This window comes from Xiphophorus hellerii, chromosome 13 (genome assembly GCF_003331165.1).
Source record: "Xiphophorus hellerii strain 12219 chromosome 13, Xiphophorus_hellerii-4.1, whole genome shotgun sequence".
Classification (NCBI taxonomy): domain Eukaryota; kingdom Metazoa; phylum Chordata; class Actinopteri; order Cyprinodontiformes; family Poeciliidae; genus Xiphophorus; species Xiphophorus hellerii.
In genome coordinates this window covers 3,056,022-3,080,204 of record NC_045684.1, presented here as the reverse complement: position 1 = coordinate 3,080,204, position 24,183 = coordinate 3,056,022, and the positions used below count along the sequence as shown (strand labels likewise).

At 35.1% G+C, this 24,183-nt stretch overlaps 4 protein-coding genes and 2 long non-coding RNA genes across 6 annotated transcripts in view; 1 reads left to right on the top strand and 5 right to left on the bottom strand.

Moving 5' to 3' along the window:
• Positions 1-7,976, bottom strand: part of LOC116730549 (major histocompatibility complex class I-related gene protein-like) — a 21,061-nt gene extending 13,085 nt beyond the window's left edge. Inside the window, exons 1-2 of the mRNA XM_032579871.1 lie at positions 7,763-7,976; positions 7,556-7,676 (exon numbers count right to left, since the gene is read on the bottom strand). Coding sequence (XP_032435762.1) covers positions 7,556-7,610 — 55 coding nt within the window. The 5' untranslated portion in view covers positions 7,611-7,676; positions 7,763-7,976. The remainder of the gene's footprint in view (positions 1-7,555; positions 7,677-7,762) is intronic.
• LOC116730550 (H-2 class I histocompatibility antigen, Q9 alpha chain-like) overlaps positions 1-24,183 on the bottom strand; it is a 78,777-nt gene that overhangs the window by 7,395 nt on the left and 47,199 nt on the right. The gene's annotated exons all lie outside the window — the stretch shown is intronic.
• Positions 1-24,183, bottom strand: part of LOC116730538 (uncharacterized) — a 76,057-nt gene that overhangs the window by 23,426 nt on the left and 28,448 nt on the right. The window contains exon 8 of the mRNA XM_032579853.1: positions 17,687-17,989. Coding sequence (XP_032435744.1) covers positions 17,687-17,989 — 303 coding nt within the window. The remainder of the gene's footprint in view (positions 1-17,686; positions 17,990-24,183) is intronic.
• Positions 3,095-24,183, bottom strand: LOC116730565 (H-2 class I histocompatibility antigen, Q9 alpha chain-like). Its single transcript, XM_032579903.1, has 7 exons — positions 24,056-24,183; positions 19,045-19,311; positions 18,455-18,546; positions 5,698-5,884; positions 4,201-4,500; positions 3,825-3,917; positions 3,095-3,510 (listed from the first exon to the last, which is right to left on the bottom strand). Exons 1-7 carry the CDS (start codon positions 24,114-24,116, stop codon positions 3,491-3,493), a joined length of 1,020 nt encoding a protein of 339 aa, XP_032435794.1. The 5' UTR covers positions 24,117-24,183; the 3' UTR covers positions 3,095-3,490.
• Positions 4,287-17,969, top strand: LOC116730572 (uncharacterized). Its single transcript, XR_004341341.1, has 2 exons — positions 4,287-4,337; positions 17,827-17,969. It is a non-coding gene; the product is annotated as an uncharacterized LOC116730572 (long non-coding RNA).
• On the bottom strand, positions 14,580-15,716 carry LOC116730576 (uncharacterized). The gene is made up of 3 exons (XR_004341345.1): positions 15,452-15,716; positions 14,827-14,923; positions 14,580-14,713 (listed from the first exon to the last, which is right to left on the bottom strand). It is a non-coding gene; the product is annotated as an uncharacterized LOC116730576 (long non-coding RNA).

Here is a 24,183-nt window from a genome sequence, read left to right as displayed (position 1 = left end):
TATCCTACTCAAAGCCACACAGGACCTGGTAAATTTAACTCCTGAGAAGCAGACAGACTATTGTCAGACTTCACAACTTGATCCCAATGTTTTTGACATTACACACAAGATAACAATGCAATAAAAATATGACTCAATCTAGATTAAAGCGTAACAGTTCTAGCTCTTTACAGTTACGTTACAGTGTCGAGTGTTGGTGAACTTGCCTATGTGAAACGACATGATGGGCCAAGATAAACATTTGTTGAAACCAGTTTAAAGGTCGACATTCTGCAGAGACCTGCTAATGAACCGTGATTTCATTCAGGTGTGATGAACTAAAACTAAAACATGCAGGACATTGGCCACTAAGGACTGACTTCAAACACTAGATGTTTTGAACTTTTGATCAGGATGTACCAGGGAAGGTTTCACACCCTGAGAAGACCCAAAACTCACCGGAGGGACAACATCTCCAAAATACCTGTTCTTAAGAAGCTAAAAATGCTGTCAAAAACTGCATCCCAAATTAACTTTGAAAGGAATCCCATACCTCTAATTTTCTTTTAATCGTTTTTAAATTTCTAAAGACAACATGTTCTACTGTTTCCATTTGGCCACAATAAATAGAACAACCTGTAGCATGTTTGGAGATTATTTTAAGTGTGCTATTTAAACTAGTGTGACCATTGATATAATATCTTCTTTCTTTATTCTGCTACATTATTCCAATATATGGTGGAGTATCATTAAAGGAGACCACACAAGGATTTTATTGCTTTGTGTTAATTTTATTTGTATACTTTTGGTCTTTCAACGCCAGTAAATTTTATCCACTTTATGTTACTAGTCACAGCCAAAGCACAATGTTATTTTTTAACAAGCACTAATTCCACATTCGAAAGACTTGGTGGAATTAAATGTAATTGCAATTTTGTTTCTCTTTATTTTTGCACATTTTTTAACCTTTCTCAAGTATTTTTTAAATTGATTTCAGCTGAATTTTACTTCACTCATAAGGAGCGCTAAATTGCTGTTGCTTTTTCTCTACTTGTTTTTCCACAGTTTGATGTAAATTTGGTTGGAGATTGATATTTTTTTACTACTTGCATTAAAAAGAGATATTGCTGTAGGAACGAAGGAGCTTGCACATGTTACTTTTTATACAAGGAAGTCTGAGTCTGATGCCAGAAGACAGAAACTGGAACTCAGCATGTAAAGAATAAGAAGTATCAGCAATAATGGCTTTAGTTTTCCTAATGATTTGTTTTTTATTTTTTTACAGAGTTCTGTAAGTGAGCATTGATCAACCCCTAAGATCTTATTGCTAGTATGTATTACTCTGCTAAGGGCATTTTTTGGTCTAATACTAAGATTCCCAAACCAACAGTGGAGGGAAAAGGTAAACACAAAAATGATGAAAATGATCAACATTTGCTAGCGATCTGAGTGATCTATGCTAAAAAAAAAAAAAACAATGCTAATGCCTCTGCATGCATGTAGCAGCAGGATACTGTCTTTCTATAGTTGAATTTATTGTGATTAATTTCACAGAGTTTGCCGCCCTAAACCAAGGTAGCAGCTCAGGCTTTTATTCACTGTTCTCAGCACTAACATAACAATAACCTTTGTATATCATGAGACCACAGGGGCCTAAGCATAAAGCGTGCGTGCGCACAAAAAATGTGCAGCGCCATATTTTACGCACAAGTCGGCATGTATAAAAATTTACTTTGCGTCAAAGTTTGTAAATACGCACACCTTTTTGCTGGCATGAAAATATGCGGCAGTCACTTTCTGTGGATAATATCAAACTACAAAGCGTCAAAACTCACCTAAATACACTGAAATCTGACTACATTCGGTGTTATTTAGACCAAGAAGAATCAAACCCGATGTTTTTCACGATTTTAATATCTTATTGTTTAAACAATGAAACTGAACCGCATTTACCCTCAGATAATAAGCTAACAAGGACACAAAATACAGCAAATAAAAATAAAAGTATATGAAAACGTCGCTCTAATGTAAATAGTACTTTTTCTCAGTTTTTGTCTCATAAAGATGTAACGCATCGGTCCGTGTGCCAAAGCGCATGAAATGCATCTGGGTCATTTCATTCTCACTAAAAGAAGAAAACAGGATTTTAACTCAAACCTGCTGATTAAAAATAATCAACAGGTTTGATTATTTTTAAGATGATCAAGGTATGTTTACAATCACACGTTTATAAGTAGCTGCGTAAAGGTGAGCCGTGTAATTGTGGCACTGCGCTTTGGCTCTGATGGAGAACCTCGCCATTGGAAGGATTCAGAGGGAGCGATTGATCAGAGATCATATTGATCTGCTGGGAAATGTTGATGATGGTTTATGAGCGTTTAGATTACTCAGACTGATCATCATGGAGCTCTGAGCAAAACTTAAAGAGCCGTGCGGTACCGGTTCCGGTCCAGCTGCAGTCATCCTTCAGTCGAGTCACCTGCTTTGTGAATGCGCCTTATGGACATAAAGCATCTATTATTTAGAATAAACGTCCACATTCCCACTAAAAGGACTCTCTGACACGCTGTCTGTCTTAAATCCCGGCTGAACGCGCTACTGCTCAAACAGGCATTTGCACGATCTCTTTATTTATTTATTTGGATTTTTTTTCCTTTAAAATTTATTTTTATTTTTGTGAAGTGACATTATGTGTCTTCAAAGCACCTTTTAAATAAAAATATATAATTATTATTATCATAAATGCTTATTGCTTCACGTGGTGCCAGACTTTCGGGTATTAATACTAATTCACAGGTATTTATGGAGGCGACAGGGCGGAGCAGCCGCTGAGCTCTGTTTCCCGCAATTTAGGATTTTTAAAGGAAAGGTGCGCATGACTTTATGCATCCGATTTTTTTTTTTTTTTGTGCGCCGCCCTTTTCTAAAATTTTCCGTACGCCAAGTTTTAGTGTGAAAACTGCGCACTCTTTTATGCATGAGACCCCAGATCTTTTCTCTATTAAGGGTGATTTTTTTTAATACAAAAATTGTTAAATCAGACTTTCTTTTTGTTCAGACTAAAGAAAATCATGCCCATCTTATCAGATGTGCTGAATATATTATGATCTAGAAATTTGAACAAACACTATATTTAAAAACAGCAAAAATACACAACAGATAAAACAAACAAAAAGATACTTATACGGGGTTTGACATTAATATCTGGATTTGGCATGAGAATGCATCGGTGTAAGTATCAATTCCCTTGAAGGTAATTTAGTTCTACTAATATTTACAATTCTTTGATTACATATGAGAAAAAAATTAACTCAGACATAGAACTACTTCAAAAGTAGTGACTTAGTGTTTTTGTAATATAGAGTTACGTCTTCAGAGGACCAAGTTACTAAAATATGAACATTTTCCAAATGATGTTCATTTAAACTTTTTATAAATTCCAGTTAAATAAAATCCCAGGGATAATTTCTTTAATGTTCACTTGGTGGATGTGGTGACACTGATTCTCATCTTAGTATTTATAACACCAACCTGAAAAATAAAAAGATACACAAGTAGTTAGCAATTTTGTTTATTTTTATAATATCTTCTGAATGCTTAAAATATTTTCAGTCATGTTTTCTGACATCACTTTGCCTCAACTATTTTATTAACTTTAATTCAGAAACAGTTCAGTCTGAGGTCTTATATTAAAAACTGTAGGACCGTTCCCAGACTTTCTTTTTATCATGTTAGTAACAGTTTTGCATCTTTAACAAACTGTCTTTTAGACTTACATTATTTTTAGCTCAATCAAAAAAATTAACATTTAAAATAACTAAAAAGACAATTTGTTGATTTCTTACCACAATTTCTCCACAGGCATAAATGGTATACAACAAGACCTATTGCTCCACCTGTCGTTACCCAAATTATGGTGATAAAATAACTAAATTTTCCTGTGGAGAAAAAAGAAACAAATGAAAATTTGCCCATTAAACACACATGTGCTAAAATTACCAGTAACAATGAAAGTAAAGATTGTTTAAAGTCCATGTATGTTGCTGTTATTACAGTTTCTATATGTTTGTGAGTTTGATTTGCTATCGGTCACCCTGATATATGATGCGTCTGTAGAAGTCAAAATAAAGTTTACAGTAAAATAAGATCAACACAAACTGTACATTTCTGCATTCATAAGGCAATTTCCAAAAATGTTTTCCATATCACATTTATTCTTACCATCATTGGTTTGAATTTTTTCTGGCTCCAGTTTAATGACAAGATCTTTGAGACCAGAGAGCTGAAACACACATTCATACCTCATCCAGTCATTAGATGAAATGGATGAAATATTTAAGTCAACACTCATCTGGAAGGTCCCGTCATTGTTGGGGAGGATTTCTCCTTTGTTCACTTCCTCATGAATCTCCTCTCCATCCCTCCTCCAATACATTTCAGCTCTGCTGGGATAGAAACCAGTAGCGTGGCAACTGACTTGAGAGGATGAAAGCTTCTGAAGGAGAGATAACCAGGGAAAATCTGAAAAGAACAATAGAGATATTTCAATGACTTAGCCACCCATTTTGAGTTAATACATAAACATATTGTACAACTATGTGAAAACAGATAAGAACAAAGGAGAACGTAAGAGGCACAAAAAACCCAACTTGATGACAAAGGAAGTACTCCAATCCCTGGACTTACAAACAATGTTTAAAGTATTGAGGGTTTAGAGCTTAAAATGCATGAAACAGACTTGAAGAAAACAGCATATATGTAGAAAGCAGACAAAAAAAAGTAAACATTGTTGAATGGATAAATGTGACAAAAAAGGTCATTGTATATATATACCAGCAAATAACCCAAGTGGCTGATATCAGTAAATCCTACCAATGGCTGGAAAAAGCTGGACTCAAGGACAGCACAGAGGCCCTCATCCTGGCCGCCCAGGAACAGGCCCTAAACACCAGAGCAATAGAGGCCCAGATATACCACACCAGACAAGACCCAAGGTGTAGGTTGTGCAAGGAGGCCCCTGAGACAGTCCAGCACATAACAGCAGGGTGCAAGATACTGGCAGGGAAAGCGTACATGGAACGACATAACCAAGTTGCAGGCATAGTGTACAGAAACATCTGTGCAGAATATGGACTGGAAACCCCGAGCTCAAAGTGGGAAACACCCCCAAAGGTGGCGGAGAACGCCAGAGCTAAGATCCTGTGGGACTTCCAGATCCAGACAGACAAAATGGTAATGGCGAACCAACCAGACATTGTCGTAGTGGATAAACAACAGAGGAAAGCCGTTGTGATAGATGTAGCAATACCAAGCGACTACAACATCAGGAAAAAGGAGCACGAGAAACTAGAGAAATACCAGGGCCTCAGGGAGGAACTGGAGAGGGCCTGGAAGGTGAAGACCACAGTGGTGCCTGTGGTCATCGGGGCCCTCGGGGCAGTCACCCCCAAACTGGACCAATGGCTACAACAGATCCCAGGAACAACATCAGACATCTCAGTCCAGAAATGTGCAGTCCTTGGCACAGCCAAGATACTGCGCAGAACCCTCAAGCTCCCAGGCCTCTGGTAGAGGACCCGAGCTCAGAGGATAAGAACCACCCGCAGTGGGTGAGAAGGGAATTTTTTTTTTTTATATATATATATATGTATATGGTATACTTTAAGAAGTTTAAATATGGACACAGAGTGCAGAATACTAAACAGTTTGTTGTTCTACCTGTTCTCTTCAGAGAGTTCTTCCCATACTCCAAATATTTTTCCAGCCAATCAGGACAAGTTTGAGTGATGTAGTATTTTGTTTCTGCCAACTTCCTGTTGTTATTGTCCCATTTGTTTTTGGTGATTGAAGCCTGATATACTGGAGCAGACCATCTCTCTGTTTTCAGGTCTAATGCGATGAAGTCCTCTCCATCATAACCAAAGTTTTCCCAACCTTCAACTTCTTTATATTCATCATCAAACTCACAACCATACATATTCTGGAAGATGTGAACACCTGAGAAACAGAAACCACAAAGAGACTTTCAGCAGCTGTGTGAATTAATGTAGCACATTTCAAATGTTAGGATAAATAATTATCTGGCATATTACAGTGAAGTGGTTTTAATCTCTCATCTGGAAAGATCTGACAACACTAAAACATTGCTACCTTGTCAATACGTGAAGCCTGTTGTGTGAATGTATTAGAGTAAACTGACAAACCTCCAGTTTGGTTGAATCGTTTCTTTGCAACTTCAATGCTGTTTATGAAGGACATTTGGGTTCCAAATAACTCCCGAGTTTGAAAGTCCCAGTACTGTGGATCATCCTCTGTGACTCTTTTCATCCAGTCCTGCTTGGGTTTTGCTTCCCTGATGTTGCTGTCATAGTACATGACCTCGTTTCCATCAACCAGACCAACAGCCACAAACTCTGGAAAGTTTTTGATTCCTGATGACGCAGTGTAAATATACTGCAGAGAATGATGCACTGGAAAATAACACAATATTGGGATTTCCATTTTCAGAGTTTACACATCAAGTAAAAACAGATAAACAATGCAACATATGCACACAAAAATAAAAACAGTAACAGTAAATAAAGAAAATTTACCAGTTTGTTCTCCTCTTTTGAGAAAGGAAATATGCCTGCCTTGACATTGAAGACATGTTTTTAATTTTAGTTTTAAGATGAGATTATAAAAGGAAAGAAATCATTACCTGGCAGCTGCATGACCAGTGTAAGCCAGTCTTTGCTAACTACAGTTTCCCTTTTCTGAATGACTTGAATGTTAGAATCATGTCTGAATGACCCTCATTCCGGTCAAAGCAAACTATTAGTGGCAGCGAACAAAAAGTTAACAGTTATGATTTACAGTCAGTACTTTTACAAAGGTACCACTCTGCAGAACTTTGTGGATATTCCAGATTGGTTACTTTTACCAATGCACAGAAACAAATTGAGCTAAAATAATCTAAATAAAATATTAGCCTGTGAACTTATTGCTTGTAAATCAGCCTTGGTTCTTTGACAGAACCACTTAAGTTTTGTTTAGTAAAATAACTTGAACATTATCAGGTGCTATTCAGGAAGTATTTGTTAGAATCTTAACTTAACAAACCTTTAACCTTAGGTATAAGGTGTAAATGAAAGCGCCACGAGTTTATCTCTCTGGACCATAAATGTTGCGTGGGATCTCAGCAGAACAGAACCGGTGAGAATAAATCTTTCTACTGAAACTCTGCTCTACACAACACGGTAAACTTGGTAAACTCATTAGAGTTCATTACACATATAATCTATACAGTGCAGCAGAGCAATATGCTTCTATTTTGGAAAAAAAAAAACTTCATAGATGCATTGACTAATCTTAAATAGATAAACAAAAATATTAAATTAGATGAAAATTAATTAGATTTTTAAAGAAAACTATTTAACAAAATGTTTTTATTGATAAACAATCCTTTTTCTCAAAAGGAGTTAAATACTGGACACACATCAGAAACCTCTCTCAAAACTGCACAAGTTGTGAGGCTAAATATATATATATATATATATGTATGCATATATATATATATATATAATTTCTGACTCACCTGATATTGCACTTTGTATTCCCTGTAAAACCAGGAAAATAGACCAGATGCTCATTTTAGCCTTTTCACAGCTACATTTTTATAATTTATAATTTTCCTCCTCTTCCCTTCTGAAGAAACTCTGGAAAGAAGGAAGATCAGTTGGGAATGTAAAGTTCACCTTTCAAAGGAACCAATGAGAGACTCCAGGTTGTCAGCGTCACTCACCTGGTTATACAACATGGTGACGTTTTTAATGACGGTGACAGTAAATCCTGACTGTGCTCTGTTATTTGGACAAGAGTGAATAGAAGATGACATTATCATAAATTTGAAGATCTTTTCTTTTTTGCTTTATTATAAATGTTGGAGGAAGAGTTATTTTTGTTTTATTTCTGTTTGGCTTGAACATAATACTAATTAGAAAACAGTTATAGAAAATGACGCCCACATGTTGACTCTGCATACTTTTATAACTTATAACCTGCTAAAAAAAACTTTTCTAAGCAATTAATTTATGCTTTGCACATTATTATTACTAAAAGTTATTTACAGTAAAGTAATGTGAACAGATATAAGCAGAAGAGGAACATGTGAACATAAGTAGCACTATAGTGCTTCCTTTAGCCAGTTACTATTGTCTCTGTTTTCCCATTTTTCTCTGATGTTTGTTTCCAGATTATCATTGTGAGTTTATGAGTGACTGGATAAACTGTAGTTGAGATCTGCTCACACCTTTGGACTATAAATTGAGTAGCAGGTACCGAAGGTCATTTTGTTGACACTAAAAGATAAAACACCCAGTAAAACACATAGAAATGAGTGTATATAGTGGAGATCCAGGTTTTGTGCATAATAACAGCAGGAACAGTCTTTGTCTTCTCTGCAGGATCTTTATCATGTCACTATGTAGGAAGTGATTTGTTTTTCTCTGTAGCTCTTGAGAATTTCTTTCTCACCCCTGCCTGTTATAAAAGTCCAAAAGCTGGACCTGACTCCTCCCTGGTATATTTCTTAACTACGCCTGATCTTTCTCTGATCACCAGCTTCTCTGTTCACTTTATGTACAGGTTTATAAAGACCGGTATATATTTTTTCCTGTCTGTTTAGCTTCCTCTGTCTCATGAGTATTGTTTGGATTTCTCTACCTTCTCTGCTCTGCTTCCTGTTTTTATATTTTCTTTCCACTTTTTGTAAATCTGCCTTATATTGTTACCAGTGTTGATATACTGTTATAATTTGACAGTTTATGTTTTTTCTTATCCTGTTTTATCCTGTTGTCGTCGTCATCATCATCACAGCATCTTTATTTACAACAGTATAATTGTTGTACAATTCAATTAAATTCAAATTCAAAAATACTTTATTAATCCCAAAGGGAAATTAAATAAAGTGCAGAACAGGAGGATTTCTGCTCTGTAATCCAGAATCTAATCCAGGGATTCTGTATTGGCAGTGATGGATGCATTAAAATATGAATTAATGTTCATATTTCTAATTTTGTATTTCATTCATGGGGGTTTCATGTCACATGTGAGTTCATGACAGGATTAATGTATTTTGAGCCGCTCCACTCACCCACAGGAATATTTAACTTTGTCTTCTTTCACTGTCGGTGTTGAGTCTTGTGTGTTGAGACTCATTTTCCTGTGAAAAGTGAAACAGAACCATTTCTGACAGAACCAGTTCCTCCAACAAATCTGAATTTAATTGAAAGGGAAGTTTTGGAGAAGAAGCAATGAGCATCGCCATGGCAACACAATAATGAACATTAGAAAAGACAGGAATTTAAAACTGTTAATAAAGGAAGATATGGTGGTTTTCAAAAAAGATTTAGAATTTAATCAACTCCATTGACTCATGTCAAATAGAACATTTAGTCTGAATCATATATTGCAGAAATTTTATGTATCTGTGTGGAGAATTACTGGCAGTTTTTGCTACTTCAAAGTCAGAGCTATGTTTTTATTCACAAATAGGTTTATGATGAAAAAAGGATTCTTTCCTACAATTTGATAGTTTGAGGGCCCGTTTCCATCCTCTCCCAGCTATCATGGGTCGGGAGCAACTGAGGACTTAGAGCAGGAGTGTCAAACTCTAACGTCCAGACGAGTTTGATGCTTGTGACCTAAAGGCAAAGGATGACAATCGGTTCATAGTCATTGTTTGAGCTAAGGTAGCCAGATCAATTTATTTAGCTAAATTGTTATTTATGGTTAAATATTATTGTTAAGGGGCATGGGCAGGCCTCCATCCATTTACATAAAATGTAAATGAAAAATGTTTTTAACAGTAGCTTTTAGGTTCTTTAACCCTGCAAACAGATCTCTTATAAAACTCATATCTTATATGTACATTTTTAGCAGAAACTGAACTTGATATCCTAAATTTCAACTGAGGTGACCTAGTAGGATGAATGACATTACAGCGCGGAAGAGACAAAGTTGCATGAGTCAATGCCATGATAACTAACAATCCTGTAATGCAGTTTTTTCATATAAAACTAATGAGAACATGTAAAGGTAAGTGTGCACATAAAACTGGATGAAATGCCTGTTTTCATCAGAAAGCTCCTCCCATGTCTCAAATGCTTCTTCAGCGTCTCATTACAAATTTATGTGTGAATTAGCCAGACTGATCAGCCTGCAGCCAACTAGTTTCACAGAGCTCACCTGTTAACGGTCACTCCTTCTCTTTATTACAACTTGCACTTGTTACTGAACCCGGTTGGTTTTAGTGACTCGGATGAGTCCCAAGGATTTTGTTTTACATATAGTTTTGGGTTAAAAGCAAACTATAAACCATTTTCCACTTTTTCCTCTCCAAAATCAAACATCAGAGCTATTTTACAACCATCAAAGAACTTTAAGGTGACTCATTAACTGAATGTCCACAATATCTTTTAGATTTTCTTTATGCTAAATATTTTATTAGTAAGGCGTTTTTGCAAGGGTCAGTACAGCTTAATTCAGTAGCAGAAATAATCAAATAAGTAAAATCAATCATCTAGTCTATCTTTCCCTACTGCTGACACTGAGAACTAAAAAAGGGAACCTTTGAGAGAGACGGACGGATTTTTTCGTTTTGGACCCTAGAACTGGCCTGATGATGACGGTGCTGCAGCAGGAGGAGGAAGTTGATCGACGAAGGCAGGAATCTCTGTTGGTCTGATGAGCTTTTGACTCTGGATGGATGGTGAGGTCACACAGGACTTGGGTGCTGGCAGGAAGAGTACTGACTTAGAGCGGCAGGTCTCGGATCTTAGGGTGACTTCCTCATGTGTGGAGCGTTTCTCAGCTTCTTGTCTTGCTTCCCTGGAACTCCCTTCATCTTGTCTCACGATCTTTCTGGTCCGTTGAGATGTAGACGCGCTGACCTCAAGGAAGGAAGGCACCAGTTCTTTGCCTTTGTCTTGATCTTTACCTTTATCTTCATCTTTGTCTTTGGGGTCTGAGCCCAGCTGATGAGAGAAATGCGATTCGAAGCCACAGGTTGTGGGCCTGACGGGTTGGTCCCCATGTGCAGGACAGTCTTCAGCTCTGTGGCCCCGGCTCCTCTTCAGCTGCAGAGTTCTTTGTCCATTTTGATCTTGGCTTGAAGCTACCTGGAGGATCCAACCAAAGGTTCTTCTTTTGCACTCACCTTTTATTAGGTTTATCCACCTTTCTGGTGCATTTGCATTGGCTAGCACTGCTGCTGTGTTTGTTTCATTGGCTGTCTGCTTAGACAGATGATCTCATATCCATCACTGTCTTACAGACATTTCCTGATGTCTGTGCTAATGTCTCAGGGTTGCTCAACGTTTCTCCTATGTCCATTGTCTGCACAACGTTTTCTCTGAAAAGTTTAAGTTGTTCAACAATCTGCTTCCAAATAAGGCATTGATCATCTCTGCTCTCCTGTTAGTTCCCCTTTTTCCCCTAAACTTTCTCCTATCATCTACCTCCAACATATCAGTGATGTTTAATTGCAGTTACACCTTTTTACACCATTTCAAGCTCAATGTCAAAATCACACTTATAACTTCTTTACCTTCTCTGATTTAGCATTCATTAATAATTTTATGATAACCATAACTTATCAATTACTCTTATTATAATCTTAATGTGAGTTCTTACAGATGTTTTCTGAAAAGAAACCAAGAATAATCTGTTATTGTAATTATTTGATACCAAAGTTAGTTAGTTTTTCTTGTAAGTGTTCCCGTAAGTGTAAGTATTCTTACAATAAACCAATATTAATATAAATATTTTACTTTGAATCTTATTCAATTACTCAAAATGTTTAGATTTCATTCTTTAAAACGTTCATGCTTTAAAATAAGGAATAGTCTCAACTGTTTTTGTAAACCTGCAGGCTGGAAACTTACTTCCTCTTTTTCCAGGAAACCTGCTCTTCCTGTTTAATGACTCTCTCTGACTGACTATGATTTCTTATGATTAGATAGAAAAAGGAAGTAGAATTAAAGCAAAGTTTGCAGGAGACAAAAGCAACACACACAAATAGACTGATTTTATTGAAGTTTAAGTCTACTGTTGGGTCTATATGTCACTTGTGTGATTAATTTTAAAGGTAACTTTATTTATTGTTACTGTTAAACTAAACTAAAATCTCCAGCATGGGGAAGTGGGATGATCTCGGGTTTTCTTGACAATATGTTGACATGTCAGATTGGAGGCTAAGAAGAGCCACACTTAGAGACCAGTCTGAATCTGTTTCCTGTCTGCTCCTTTAGTTCTCACCTTTCCTCAATTCCTTTTCAGAATAATTAAAAGATTGAATATATTTTCTCAGTCATCTGAATATCTTCCACCATTCATCTCTTATTAACACTTGTTTTCCTTTGACACAGAAATATTATATATTTACATTCAGTAATAATCTGCAGATGTAAAGCTTTCTGAAAAACATTTCTGTGCAGCATCTTCCACTGATCTGAGAAAAATCACTTGTTTATCCACAACCAAGAAAGTGTTTTATTTTTTAAAAAAGGAAGGAATAATATGCAGTTCTACTCCGAGCTAAATCAAATATTCCAATCTCAAACAGACTCCATGCCAGATTGGTCAAAGCCTGGGTTGATAATGGCCATCACTGATACTGTTATTCTACTCAGTCAGTATCCTGATTGTTTTATTTCTCTCCCTGGTGGTAGTTACTACTTCCTCAGGCAGCTAATGTTCTGCAGATTCCTGCTAATCATCTATCACTTAATCCATGTGAGTTGAACCAGGGAGAAAACTAAATCATGTAGGATGGACCTTTGGACACACCTGACCTACTAGATACCTGTTGGACTATTGTTGCTTAACGAAGGAGAATAACCTGGTAACAACCATTTGATTCAGGTTTTCTGGAACAGGGATGCATATAAAAGTTGAAAGATATTATTCCTTATCGATTCCTGATAGATAAGGAATCTACATATTTCTGTCTGGTCTTGATAAACAGCCAGTGAACCGCCACTGGTTACTCCTTTCAAAGTAAACTGAAAACCAGACTAACTTAGTAACCAGATAATATTGTATATTTGTGTTTCTTTGTGAGCAGAATGTCTAAGAGGTTTATTTTCTATTGAGGACCAAGAAGGGACTAAATAAATAAATAAATAGATAATTAAATATAACATGAAATAAATAAATGTTTCATTAATTTTATCTGTCAAACCTGCCCATCAAAGTCAAGGAGTTTTCCTCTGAAAATCTACCGTTTTTGTGAGGAAGCATTTTTAGAAACTTCTCTGTGATCTCATTAAAGACACTTTACAATTAGCTGACAAACATTAGGAGATTATCCACCATGTAGTTTGGATGCCAAAGAACTGCAAACATATGTTTAAAAAGAAACAAATCATTGCAAATAAGACAAACAGATTTGGTTGTTTACTCTGTAAAAGTTATAAACATTTTGTTATTTAAAGGTGGAAACTCTGCAACAGGTTTTTTTGTCTATCCAACATGTCCTTCCATTACCTTCTATTTGTTAACAATGTCAATAAAACATTATCAGATAAATCACCAGTCTGTAGATGTTTTAACTGAGGAATCTTTTAATTAATTTATCATGGTATCTTTTTCTGTTTTTCATGTCAATGTTCTGTAACCTCTGTGTGCTGATCCCAGACTTAAAAATAGATTTTTAATCTCAATGAGATTTTCCTGGTGAATAAATTTTAAATAATAATAAAAAAAGATTAAAACATTTTAATATAACAAAATATAAAAGCATTTTATTGATTTCAAATACAGACATTCCGTATTTACATTACTCAAACAAAACAAAGAACCAAAGACAAATAAAAGAAGCTCATATTATAACAAACATTTCTATAAACGTTTCGTGGGTCAATGTGGGATCTAAGATGTTTGTGCTACTCAGACATGTTTGTCATGAAGTGAGGGTGTGAGATGGTGAGGCAGACGCTGTAGACCCAGATGAGATGAATAATGGAAATAGGCACAAATAAATACCAAAAGTCCAAAAAACCTGGCAGCACAGTTGAGCAGAAGGCTAGGGCTCAGCACTGGTAGCAACAGGCTACACGAATGGACAAGCAATACATAGACAAGGACCCGACGAGGAACAAGGAACACAGGTGGAGTTAAATACACTGGAGGGTAATCACAGAAACGAGACACACCTGGGAACAACCAAGGGGAGGACAGGACAACGAAGAGACTCAAGGACAAGGAAAACTCTAAATAAACACAGAAAAACACAGATCCTGACAATGTTTTTGATTTCACATGCTAAAAAATAAATAAATTAACAACTTTTCAAAAAGTGCCACCTCACTAACTATACATTATTAAACATTTAACATCTGAAATACAGCTAGAAAATTTAACTTTAGGAAAATTAATACAGATTTGACAATGTTATGAAGTTAGGAACTTAATGTTCCAGGCTAAATGTTTTACATATTTTTTTATGACCTCAATATTTTCATCCTAAAACTCAGCTGGCACAGCAGGACAGAATCAAGTCCTTCATGTCTTTATTGTGGAAAAAAAATGTTTTTTTCAAAAATTCTTGCAGGCATTATTTCAATAGAAAGGTCAACGGAGATCACTGAAAATGTACATCTGATGTTTTATTTAGATGTAAAAATCAAGGAAAACTATTTTGGTGTCCTCAGATTTTGGTGTCCAAGTTCCTCATTTCTTAGGGTTTTGTTTGCTGTTGAAACAATTCAATAAACAGAAATGTTCAATAAAGTGTTTCCATGTCATGTAAATACATGATGTATAATAACACAATGTCTACATACAAGGCACTGAATGGGATCTTACCGTTTTAGCAACAGTTTGTCTGATGAGGAACTGCCCTTAGTGTCGACTGAACTGTTACTAGTTAAAGATGAAATCTCTGTGCTTGGTGTCTTGTTGTCTTGATAAAATAGAAAATAAATACATTTTGTGTGTATAGTAAATTTTAATTTGACTGTTTTTCAGTTTCTTCTATTATCAGACAAAACCTCTATTAATGAAACTAAATCTCTGGCTCTGAGTTTTATGATCTGTTGTTGTTTAAGGAGCCAAATGAACACAACATGGATTTAGCATTCTGCCATAAAGCAAATCACATTAAAATATCATGCAGAGATTTTCTCTGTACAATCATGCAGACTGGTTGCTGGTTCTCTATTGCTTACTTCCAACACTGCCTCCTTTCATTTGCCCTCCTCCCTCCATTTTTATTATCTAGTAATAAGATCTGAAATCAGTCTCTCTGATTTAGTTCAGCTACAGAAAATTCAGTCTTGCAATTCTTACAATACAATTTGACAAGAGGTATTATTGAGATTTAATTTTGTCCAGTCTCACATAAGTTTTAAAAATTTACTGTGGATCACAGAAAACATTACAAATTGAGACAAAGACGACAAAAATATGATCAAACATTTTAAATACTTACTGGCAGCAAGTCTAAGCTCTGAAATAAACAAAAAAGATTGATAAATGATTTGTTTATAATATGTTACATCTACAACAAACAGAATCAATCAAATATTTTCACAAATTATAAAATAAATTATTAAGTGATTAAATACACTTGACAAGCCCTGAATATCATAATCTAAAACTCAGCAGTTTTATATTATCTGATTATCTGAGAGAACATTTAGCAGCTTTACTGTAGTTTCTCCTCTCTAGATAAAGTTAAATAAAACTATTTATTAATGTGGTTGCTGTGGCCCGGGAATTATATTTTCTATTTTACATACATTCAACAAATATCCTGTTAAAACATCTTTCTCTATCTTCCATAAACTATCAGAAGGTTTGTTTATTTCAGAGATTATTATTATTATTATTATTATTATTATTATTATCATTATTATTATTATTATTATTATTATTATTATTATTATTATTATTATGCATTGCTGCAGTTTTGTAGATTAGATTTTTTTAGACTAGAAGATAATTTATTTCAGACAGACATAATAATGATAAAGACTTTCATGTTTCTAAGTGTGAATACAGTACCTTACTATCAATTTACGTACTCAAATACATGTAAATACACCACTTTTTTGGTGACTAAGTCTGAAAAGGAGTTTGATGAAGTTTTACTTATATAATCATACCCCTTTTCCATTCATTAATTCATAACATAAATAGTCTTAAAATAAATAGGCATTTTGTTACTCCTGTAAATAATGGAAGCTTTACTTTAAAATCAAAAAATTTTAAAGGACTTTTACTTTAAAGTCCTTTAAAATCCTTTGACATCATTTTTAAACTTCAAAATGCCTCAGCAGATTTGTAGCCCAGTTTGTGTACAAACTTCCTGACATCCTTGAATTTGTTCCTGTTGTTAATTAAATTTGAAATACATTTAGTGAATTAGGCCTGATAGTTTGTCTTGTCATAGTTACATTTTCTGGCATTTAGGGAATCATTGAACTACTGTATTCCAAATTTGCAATACATTTTTTTTGACAAAATATTAGAATTTTATACAGCTTTTTCTTCAATTTGTCCTGTGAACATTATTTTCGGAGAAAGTTCACTTTAATGTCTGTGACATCAAAGCTGTGATGAGTTGAATGTGTTGATGTGAGCAGGAACTACTTGTGGTTTTAATTAAATTTTATTTGTGTTTATTCTTGTCATTCCTGCAGACACAAAACCTCTGAGGAATCTATAACTTAAACATCATTAAGACACAAAAGCAATAAGTTTATTTTAACTTTGTTTGGTTTTTGCTTCCATAAATGTGAAGAGTTATAAATTTCTTTTCTCATTATACCATTTTTACATATTCACCAAAATGACTATGAATTTTGAGTTAATTTAACAGTGTTATTTTATCAGCTCAACTCAAAACCTACAATTTAAGACAATAAAAAATACAATTGATTTCTCACCAGTTTTCTTTTTGTAAAGAATGAATCCAGCCACAGCAATGAGTCCAAAGATTATCACTGGCACAATATTAATAATGATGAGCATGAAGGTTGAAATTACTGTGAACAAAATAAGAAACAATGTAAACATATTAAACAAACATTTTGTGCTAAAATGAACAGCTTCAATGAGCCAGTGTCCATATTCAGACTATAAATCATTATATGCATTTATAACAGCAAATTGTTGCTAATTTCTTTTATACTCTTTTTATAGAATACCATCATATTCAATAGACTACAATAAATATTACAATGAGTTTTGTTTGTCAAATTAAAAGTACCTCTTGAAATTAACATTTAAGCAAATATTAAACATACTTTTAATTAAGTTCACATTTCTGTTAAAAATGTTTTACTACTTTGATCAAATACTTTAATCTTAAATGTCTAGTTTACATTAGCTATAAGCAGAAAATTAACATAATTTGGAGAAATAAAGGTTTGAAAACAGAATTAAATGTGTAAATTACTTATAAAATGTTTCACCTCGTAAACCGAGTAACTGAAATAAATGAAACTTTCAATAAAATTCTCATTTATTAAATATGACTGAATATTCATTGTAATGTCAAGTTTCCATTGCAAATTGGTTAATTGTGATTCTGCAATGGAAAAACAATTACAAGTTTTTTACTACATAAAATGTACAGGTCTGCACTAATAAATTCAAGAACTAAAGCATTTCTACATCAAAGTGTATGATCTAAATTTTTAATTTTTCATTTTATTCTCACCGTCATTGGTCTTGATTTTGTTTTTCTCCAGTCTAGTGACAAGGCCTTCTCTGACACCAGTGAACTGAAACACACATTCATACCTCGTCCAGTCTTCAGGTGGAACAGATGAAAGATCAAGATAAATGTTCATCTGGAAGGTCCCATCATTGTTGGGGAGAATCTCTCCTTTCTCCACATCATCATGAATCTCCTCTCCATCTTTCCTCCAGAACATTTCTGCTCTGTTGGGATAGAAACCTGTAGCGAAGCAACTGACTGGAGAGGATGAAAACCTCTGGAGGAGAGAAACTGAGGGACGAACTGCAAAATGTGTAAAGAAAACATTTTTAGTTTCTTTATAAATAAAAACATAATTTGTTTGTAACTCATTTTTATTTAAACAATGTACATTTCAATATAGTGTGAAAGGTTGGTAAGTTGATTTCTGATGTGGAAGGAATCAAATGATGACTGATATGACAAAGCAGGAAAAACTTGTTGCAAAGGCCAATAACTGCATGGAAACTGTGATGGAGATATTTATACAAAACAAGGTAAATAACAAGGTAAAACACAGAAATACTTTACATTTTTAATACCTGTTTTCATCAGAGAGCTCCTCCCATAATTCACATATTTCTTCAGCCACTCAACACATATATGAGTTAAGTAGATCTTCTCATGTTCTACAGCATATCTGTTATGATCCCACTTGTGTTTGGTGATGTTAGCTTCTGGTTTTGGAGCGATCCATACTTGTGTTTGTGGGTCCAGGAAGATTAAATCTTCTCCATCATAACCAAACTGATCATAACCTTTGACCTCTCTAGTCTCATTATCCCACTCACAGCCATACATCTGCTGAAAGACGTGAACTCCTGAGACAAAGAGACATCAGTGAGTTTAAAATACATTCAATTAATTTGTTCCTAATGTATTTCAGTTTAATACTGTTTTATCAAAAATAAACTCCTAAACATCTGAACAAATAAACTAAAAAATGTCAAAAATATTAACTTTTCATTTATGACCCTCTGAAAAATGGTTTAATTTATCATGTGTTCATAACTTTTTATGGGACAACAGCAACAAATAATAAAAGATTTACTGCTTTATGTTCCAATAGTTTAATGTTATGGAATTTAAGACAAGAATGTGAATAGAAACAATTTTTTATAAACAATTTTTAAAATATAGAGCAGCACAGAAAAATACTAATTTGACTGAAATTTACTGAATTAAATCCAGATGTAAATACAGTCAAATGCACAATAACTAAAATCATGTATAAAATAATCACTGACATGATAATTTACACAAACAATGTGAGAAACCTAAAAATTATATGATATGTACAAAGTGAATCATGAACAAACCTCCAGTCTGGTTGAAACGTTTTTTGGCAATTTCTAGGCTGATTTTGAAGGTTTGCTGTTTAGACCAACATGTCTTAGTTTCCTCCTTCCAGTAATTTGGATGTTCTGAACTCACTTTATTCATCCAATCCTGTTTAGGAATATTTTCATTTGTTCTGCTGTCACAGTAACTTATCTGAACATCATCCACCAACCCAACAGAGACGTATGATGGAAAGTTTTCTATTCCTGAAGATGCCGTGTAGAAATACTTCAGAGAGTGGGTCACTGTAAGAAAAAGACATTTCTGTTTATTTTAACTTTACTCTGTTATTACTCATATCTAACATAAATCCATTTCATCAGGTTCCGTGCTGATAGATGAAAAAATATAAAACACATCTAGTTTTTTATATTTTGCTTACTTATCTGGCCATAACTTCAAATTAAAGCAGATTAGCAGCAACACAAGTTTATCTGCAAATAATGGATCTAACCTTTTGAAATGTTGAATATCTTTGATAATTTATAATAATTTCATTATTAGTATACATTACTTTTCAATATACATTAATTATTAAGATTCCTTATATCAATTATAATATTATCTGAGCAGATCCCCAAATCGACCAAACTAAGCATCACAATATTTAATATTATTCTAAAACTTCTTATATCAATAGTAAAACTTTTCTCCATGTGGAAATCAGAATTTATTTCACCCTTCAAAACAGCCTGTGTTTCCCATAAACTTTTATTGGACTTCATTTCTTTATTTATAAGGAAATATAAGCTGGATGTAGGACCACTGGAACCGTTTTATTCTTTAAACTATTTAAACTGTTAGTAGATAAAAACATCTGCTAACATTTGTCTTGAGTTCATAATTGTTTACTCATCACAGCACGGAGACCGCCCTCGTAAAAATGTTCAATGGTATTTTTATAAACACGGACTGTGGAAGAACCACAGTGTTGGTTCTGTTGGACCTCAGTGCAGCTTTTACCATGTTGATCATGACATATTAATGGAACGACTGGAGAGTTGGGTCGTACTGTCAGGCCGAAACACTGAGTTCCTTCAAATCTAGACTAAAACCAGATGTTTAGAGTTGATTTTAAAACATAATCATGTAATATCAATAATCTGATGTACAATGATGGCAAAATGTAATGTTGACTGTGCTGAATACAACCTTTTTTATTTACCAGATTTTTAGATAACATCAGTAAACAAACAGCATCATGAACACCAAGAAACACAGCAGAAAGAAACACCATCACCTGAAAATAACAACAATCTGATTAAAACAACATGATGTCATTTAAATGGCTGGTCTGGAACTGAGTGGAGATTTGGTTTGATTTTCTTTTGTCATAAAATAATTAATAAATTATTAACTCATTAATAATTAATTAAATAACCACTTGAACATAATCAGGGCTTTTGTTTAGGATTAACTCTGTGCCAACAGTTTTTAAGACTCTTTTGTTACTTTTTCTTTCATTCTTAACATTTAATCTGATTCTGTCTTTTAATAAACCTCTTTAATCATTTCTATTAACAAAAAATCCACCATTATGTGTTTTTTGGGCAAATGTTCTTAATTTATATTATATAATTACTGGTATCTGATTTTTCACTGGAATAACAGCAAAGGGGTTCAAGGTACATTAATTTGCACTTGTTTAAATTTATTACATATTACATTATTCTATCAAGGATTTCACTTAGAAAATGACATTTCAGAGTTAAGTAGTTACTAGTTACATTTACTCAGTTACATTTCCTTGACTAAATGTTTGGAAAAAAAATATTTTTAGTAGTATTTTTACTACTTTTTACTTTTACTTTTTATTATGAAGTGTCTCCACTCTTACTTTAGTAAATTTTCTGGAAACTCGACCCACTTTGAGAAACTTCACTGAATTAAACTTGTTTTACTCAAAGTTTACCAGACACAGACCTGCTGTTTTTATTGAAGTTTCATAAGTTTTATATTGACAGAAACTGACTTGGAAAAAATATTTCTCTTGCGTCATTTCGTTATGTTGTAATTATGTTATTTATATTAATTATTTTTTATTTAGGTCCTTTAAATAGTTAAATTTCCACATACATTTATATTTTGGTCTTGTTGATGTAATTTTTAAATATCAAAAGACTGAAATCTTGATCAGTTGCTCAGTACTAGAGTCAACATTTTACCAAATACTTTTTATTCTTACTAAACTAGTTTCCTGGATGGCTACTTATTGGTTTTACTTGAGTAAAACATGTTGAAGTATTGCTGCTCTTACTGAAGTTCAGTTTTTGGATATTCTACCCACCTTTGATATCATTACTTACTAATATCCTCTGGTCTAAAGTGAGTTCAAGTGAATTATGAAAAATTAAGCACATTTTGGAGAATAAAGACGCATCATGTGTCTTTACAGCCAGGTATTAATCTAATGTTTACTAAAAGACACTAAATTATCAGATCATGTGATTCTCTGCATAAAGAGCAGGAGGAGACAAAAATGTAAGCAGGGATGTAAATAATTCTCTCTGGGCTGAGAATCACTGCATGTAAACTGAGCGACGAACAAAATAAAAATAAACTAAAAAGTTATTCTTTAAATTCAGTGCTTTGTTTTATTTTGGCCGGTAAGTATTTGTAGAATAAATGTTATTGTAACCGGAGAAGCAATAAAATCTAAAATAAACTTCTGATTTTGGTGAAAATTTAAATACCTAATTTGATCAAACTTTATTCAGAATGTTGATTAAACTGTGGAATAAACCTGATAAACTCACTAACGTCCATTTTACATGTAGCCTAATTCATAGGTAACAACTCTACTTAACATGCTGCCATTTTGTTTGTAGTCTAAGCCAATCAGCTAGATAATGTCAAATCATAAAGGTTACAATTACAACATGATTAAATAAAAAGAAAACAACTTAATAATAGAATAGAATAGAATAGAATAGAATAGAATTACTTTATTCATCCCAGCAGGGAAATTATTTCGCAGTTACAGCAGCATAGAGACAAGACACACAACAACCACCACTAAGTAGCAATTGTAGACAAAATAAAAATAAAAATAAAATATAACATGCTGTCAATATAAAAAGCAGCTTAGAGCAGTCCTTGCAAAGATTCAAAAAAAATGCAGATACAGTATGTATATGTAAATATATGTACAACAAGTGTGCCACAGTGCAGTTGTGCAAAATTGGACTGATTAGTGCAGAACAATGATTTAGCTTTTATTGTACAGTGAGATGGCATGTGGCAGGAAGGATTTCCTGTATCTGTCCCTACAACAGAGGAGCTGGAGCAGCCTATGTGAGAAGGTGCTCCGCTGTCTGTCCACTATGTGGTGGAGAGGGTGCTGTTTATTGTCCATAATAGACAGAACCTTCTTCAGTGTCCTCCTCTCCACCACAGTTTCCAGGGACTCCAGCCTTAGTCCCAGTACAGAGCCAGCTTTCCTGATGATTTTGTCCAGTCTATTAGAGTCGCTGGCTCTGATGCTGCTTCCCCAACACACAGCAGCAAAGAAGATGGCACCGGCAACAACACTGTGATAAAAGGTCTCCAGCATCTTGCTGCACACATTGAAGGACCTCAGCTTCCTTAAAAAATAGAGTCTGCTCATCCCCTTCCTGCACACAGCGTCAGTGTTAGATGCCCAGTCCAGTCTGTTGCCGATTACAACTCCCAGGTATTTGTAATCCTCCACCTCCTCCACCACTTCCCCTTTGACCTTTAGTGGCCGTGAAGGTATCTTCTTCCTTCTGAAGTCAATCACCATCTCTCTGGTCTTACTAATGTTGAGCCTCAGGTGATTCTGCTCAGACCACTCCACAAAGCTGTCCACCAGTGTCCTGTACTCCCCCTCCCCTCCATCCCCTATACACCCGACAACCGCTGAGTCATCAGAAAACTTCTGTAGGTGACATGACTCAGAGTTGTACTGGAAACCAGTGGTGTACAAGGTGAAAAGAAAGGGAGAAAGCACAGTTCCCTGTGGAGCTCCTACGTCACTGACCACCACATCAGACAGGACACTGCCCAGACGGACAAACTGTGGCCTGCCTGTCAAGTAGTCAGTCACTCAGGAGATCACGGAGTCGTTGACACCCATCCTCCGCAGCTTCTCACCCAGCAGCAGAGGCTGGATGGTGTTGAAGGCACTGGAGAAATCAAAGAATGTGATTCTCACAGTGTCTCCTCCACCATCCAGGTGCGACAGTGCTCGTTGCAACAGGAAGATGACGGCATCGTCAACTCCTAAGTGGGGCTGGTGGGCAAATTGCAGGGGGTCTAGAAACGTCCTCACCCTAGGCCTCAGCTGGGCCAGGACCAGTCTCTCCATGACCTTCATCACATGAGATGTGAGAGCAACTGGTCTGTAGTCCTCTGGGTCGGATGGCCTTGGCTTCTTGGGAATAGGAACCACATGTGATGTCTTCCACCGCAGCGGGACTCTCTCCAGCCTCAAGCTCAGGTTGTACATGTTTGCCAGTACCGGGGCCAGCTGGCCGGAGCAGGTCTTCAGGATCCGTGGTGTAATGTCATCAGGTCCTGCAGCCTTCCCCTGGTGTAATCGCTCCAACTGTCTCTTAACCTGGCCTGTAGTCACCGTTAGCTGGGGGTAGGTGTTGTTGTCTGCAGTGGAGATGGGGCAGGAGGGGGGGTGGGCTGAAGGAGAGGTGGTGTGCTGGAGAATGCCGGTAGGTGGATTGAACAACTTGGGGCAGTGTGGATGTGTGGGGGGATGGTGGTGGCAGGGGAGTAGCAGGAGGTGAGCTGAACCTGTTGAAAAACTGGTTGAACTGGTTTGCTCTATCCAGGCTCCCAGATGTCTGTGCTAACCACCTCACCTTGTTTAATTTTAGACAATTCTCTATTAAATGCATAAGTAAAATGTTTAAAACTCAGGACATATTACCAGGATCTGTCATTAATTAAACCTCAAAATAACACAAAGTTGTTAAAATAATGCTGATCTTTAGATCTTTAAATATTTAAACTCACCTGCTGTAGATCCTTGTATTCCTACTAGAATCAGAAAAATTAAGATAATTTTATCGGCCATGTCACTTTTTATACATCCATTTTAAAGCTGTGTGATTCTTCTTCCAAGTGAAGAGACTCTGAAAACA

What these genes read in the sequence shown, in the direction of transcription:
- LOC116730565 (XM_032579903.1), bottom strand. Translation starts at nt 24,116, where the DNA reads ATGGCCGATAAAATTATCTTAATTTTTCTGATTCTAGTAGGAATACAA. An exon ending in ACGTTTCAACCAGACTGGAG is followed by an intron (nt 18,547 to 19,044) that starts GTTTGTTCATGA and finishes TCTTTGTCTCAG; the next exon opens with GAGTTCACGTCTTTCAGCAG. An exon ending in ATGCCTGTGGAGAAATTGTG is followed by an intron (nt 3,511 to 3,824) that starts GTAAGAAATCAA and finishes TTTATTTTTCAG; the next exon opens with GTTGGTGTTATAAATACTAA.